Genomic DNA, 3,875 nt, shown 5'->3' on the forward strand with positions numbered 1-3,875 from the left:
GAGGGAGGGCAGGCAGGCAGGGAGGGCAGGCAGGCAGGGAGGGAGGGCAGGCAGGCAGGCAGGCAGGGCAGGCAGGCAGGCAGGGCAGGCAGAGGAGGTCCCCTTGCTCTTCCTCCTCCATCAGAGGCTCTGCTTTCTACCTCAGTACAGGCTAGAACCACCTAGGGAGCTCGCAAAAGTCCACTGTCTGGACAGTTTGACCAGGACTGAGGTGAGCGGTGAGTGTGAACTGGGATCTCTCTATCTCAGGCCAGCTCCCCTGCCCCTGGGAAGCCTTGGGGACCCAACTATGGCTCAGCTAAACAAACTACCTAGAGATGCCCTTCTCTGCTGTTCGCCCTCGTCCCTGGAGACCAGATGGCCAGCTCCATCTAGCACAGGACTCTGTGCTCCAAGGAAGAGAAGCCACGAGGCTATCAGTGTGCGCCTCTCAACAACTCTGAGCTGTCAACCTGGGCTTGCTCAGATTCCTTCACAGTGTGATTGTTGGGGCTCGGGGTACTGGGATGGATGCTGAGAGATTTTAAGCTGGACAATAGCTATGTCTAGGAAGCAAATTTCCAACACAGGGTCCTGATGCTTTAAGGGTAGGCTTAGGGAGAGTCCACCACGAGTGAGGGAGGCCAGAGTAGCTGAGGGCCACAGGATTCACCATAACCATCCCAGGTCTGGGGGAAGCATCAACAGTCTCAGATCTTTCTGTAGCTCCTCACAGGGAAGGAGGGACCCGCTACACATCTCCCCCAGGCTAAGCTTAGGTATAGGAAGCCACCTGCACTTTTAAAGGACTATTTGGAGCATGAGTGTTTGCATGAGTCACAAGTTTAAAAAAATTCCATTCTCTCTTCACTCTGCTGCTAATTCAGAGGGAAAGGTCAACTCTATTATCTTATCCTGCCTGATGTTTATGCAGGTTTTAATTTCAGGGTCTCCAGAGTCCAGCTGATGTTTAAAGGAGTGATTTCGCGTCTCCTCTCCCCAGATACTCTAGGCTAACGAGAAACTGAAGTGCTGGTAACCTTGGGGTGCCCTTCGGCTAGGATCACCCAACTCAATTAGGAATCTCCAACGAGGGAGACCATCCTGAAGGACCATCCACAGACGGAGGCAAAAGTCACAAAGGGGTGACCTTGGCTCAGCTGCCTGGGCCACTAGGCTCCATTGCTCAGGGACTTGCTCTAGGGCAAGCAAAGGTCAGACAGCCTGTGGTACTTGGCCATCCCCCTACCCTGCCACAGCAGAGCAGCATGGCCCTGAGACCTCAGACACCACTAGTACCTTAGGACTGTCCTGAGCCAGGCAGGCTTCGGGAGAGCCCAGCCTGGCAGATTCTGAGCTGACCTCGAGCCTAAAAATGTGCCATTGGGGGATACCCCCATGGGTACAGTGATTACAAGATGAAATAGGGACAGTGGTCACTTAGAGTATGGTCATTCTTGGAAGAAACCCCATTGGCCTTGGGCTCCATCCCAGAAGAGACTCTTTCTAGGAGAGCTATGGACTCCTGCATGTCCTGTGACTGTTTGTCCGGGTGTCTGCACTAGGAAGCTCCAGGTGTAGATGCATACACACAAGGAGCGGCTTGCACCTCACAGGACAGCTACCCGGTTCCCTCCCCGCCTGAAACACCAGAGTCTGCTTAGACTCAACATGTCTGTAAATCAAGTCTTGTAGTTCCTGTGTTCCTTGTCAGGGAGGAGACAGATCCCTATACCCGACCATTCATTCTTTTGGTCATAAAGACAGTCTAAAAGTTTCATGGTTGTTCAGAGACGTCAGCTGCCAGGGTTGTGGTGAATCTGGGCTGCAGTGCTGCGTGTCCGTGACTGGGCAGTTTCACAGCAGTAGTCAACAGGCTGATGGGCTGTGACAGATGAGGGTGTCACCCTGGGGAGGGTGTGCCCAATGGTGGGGCTTGTTTCTGCAGGTTTATGAACTAATTCAAACCAACTGCACCATGCCATTCTGCTGGGGACACATCATAGCTGTGGGGCCCTGGGCAGGGATGGCTCTGAGCCAGCCTCAACTCCAGTGTCTACCCAATGCCCCAGGCCCTTGTACAAAACTATGCCCTGCTCTGGCCAACTGATCACCCCCTTCTACCTTCCCCTACCCCATGAAAAGCTACCCTGGCCTGTATAGATGTAGAATAGGCTAGACTCCACAGCCTTCCCTGAGTCACACGAAGGAAAATGAACATGAGGAAGAGTAGCCTGAGACGCATCTGTCAAAGCAGACATGGGTTCCTGCTCATGGCCTTGGGAAGGGACTTTCTGCCTATGTGACACGAAGGTCCTGAGGGGATAGCCTGGTACATGCAGGCTAGTACTGTTTGGTTTTCATAGGGGAATGGCCATTATTGGAAACCTCTGCTTTAAGTCACATTCCAGATGCTCTCCAGTGCCACTGGAAGACATGTCTGGGATCTGCAGGACTGGGAGCCAGAGGAACACTTGGATCTTCTCCAACTCTTCCCAGCCAAGTCCCAAGGTGTTCCCCAGGGAGGATATGGGCTCTGTGGGTGAGGGCACTATATCTGTGGGGCAGCAACTGAGGAAGGTGGTAGACACATCTCTGCACAGATGGGGTGCTTAGGTTCACGAGGCCAAATTTTCCAGTCACTCACCTCATAAGGACATAGTAAAGACTTGGTCTTACTTTGGTGTCGTCTTTTCTGGGGTCCTGTCCTCCTCCTCCTCCTCCTCCTCCTCCTCCTCCTCCTCCTCCTCCTCTTCCTCCTCTTCCTCCTCTTCCTCTTCCTTCTCCTCCTCCTCCAGGGAAAAGCCAGAGGCCTGTCAGGCTCCAGTGTTATGGGCTCACAGCTGCATTCTCTACCTGTAAGAACCATTCTCTCCAAGCAGGAAGGAACCCAGGAAGTAAGCTTTGGGCAGTGGCCTAGGGGCATCTCCTTCCTGGAGTTCCCATCCTCTGCCTGGCATCTGTCTGCAGGACGGAACCTCTGCTGAGCCAGTACCACCTGCAGACCCGCCAGGGTTCACTGTGTCCTGTCTTCCCTCAACAGCAAATGAAGCTGGTGGCAGAAAGCCTGAAGGAGGAGTCACAGGAAGACGGGAAGGAAGCTGCCTGAGCCGCAGCATGCTGGCCGTCCTGTCCCCAGCCTGTGCTGAGGAATACCTGTATCACATCTGCACAGGGAGGGGACGCCAGCCTGAACTTAGCCCAGATGCTGGGCTGTGTGGCGTGGCTGAGATGCAGCAGGCACACCAAGGTCTAGCTCTGTGGGAGAAGAGGCTGCAACTCTCGGCATCTTTCCCTGGTGCCCTCTCACCTGGACCCTCCCAGGGCCACACACACCCTCCAGCTGCCTCACTTTGTTCAGGAGCCTTGGCTGCCCTTGGCCTTGATCCCTAAAGTCACCAGCTTTCCACATGGCATTCACAGTAGGCGCTGGTCACTTCCAACCCCAGGGTCCCATGATGGGTGGCTTAGCATGTGTCTATTATACTCATGATGGAGCCATGCTGAGGTGGCAGTAGTGACAGGGAGTGTGGGCACCCCTGAACCTCCTTCTTCCTTCTGTATGGTGGTGTGTTGACAAACACTCTGTAACTGAGCTATTAAAGGCAGCCCTCTGCTCTGACTCCTGCTTCTCCCAGACTTGGCAAATGTTTCAGCTGCCCCTCCTCTCCCGTGAGGTTATGTGCCATGCACAGCAATGAGATGAGGATCAGGAGTGAAGTGAACCCCAAAGCTCACAGCCAGGCAGGTTCTTCAGGGACACGGATGCTCTGACACCTCAGGGAGGCCCAGTATGGGCCGGAACCTGCAGCAGAGTGGGGTACGGCCAGTCTCCCCAGCTGAATCTGCAGTGTCCGCTAATTTCCAGATCTGCCAGCTCGTCCAGGAGGCCAGCT

General features: G+C 54.5%; 1 protein-coding gene across 2 annotated transcripts in view; it reads left to right on the top strand.

Annotated features, from left to right (window-relative positions):
* The window catches only part of Ano10 (anoctamin 10), a 107,502-nt gene extending 103,886 nt beyond the window's left edge, over positions 1-3,616 (top strand). For both annotated transcript variants that reach the window (XM_028767417.1, XM_028767418.1), the window contains one exon: positions 3,023-3,616. In XM_028767417.1, coding sequence (XP_028623250.1) covers positions 3,023-3,088 — 66 coding nt within the window. In that variant the 3' untranslated portion in view covers positions 3,089-3,616. The remainder of the gene's footprint in view (positions 1-3,022) is intronic.
* Positions 3,617-3,875: the final 259 nt, after the last annotated feature.

The sequence above is a fragment of the Grammomys surdaster genome, unplaced genomic scaffold (assembly GCF_004785775.1).
Source record: "Grammomys surdaster isolate TR1022 unplaced genomic scaffold, NIH_TR_1.0 172, whole genome shotgun sequence".
In the NCBI taxonomy this organism is placed as follows: Eukaryota; Metazoa; Chordata; class Mammalia; order Rodentia; family Muridae; genus Grammomys; species Grammomys surdaster.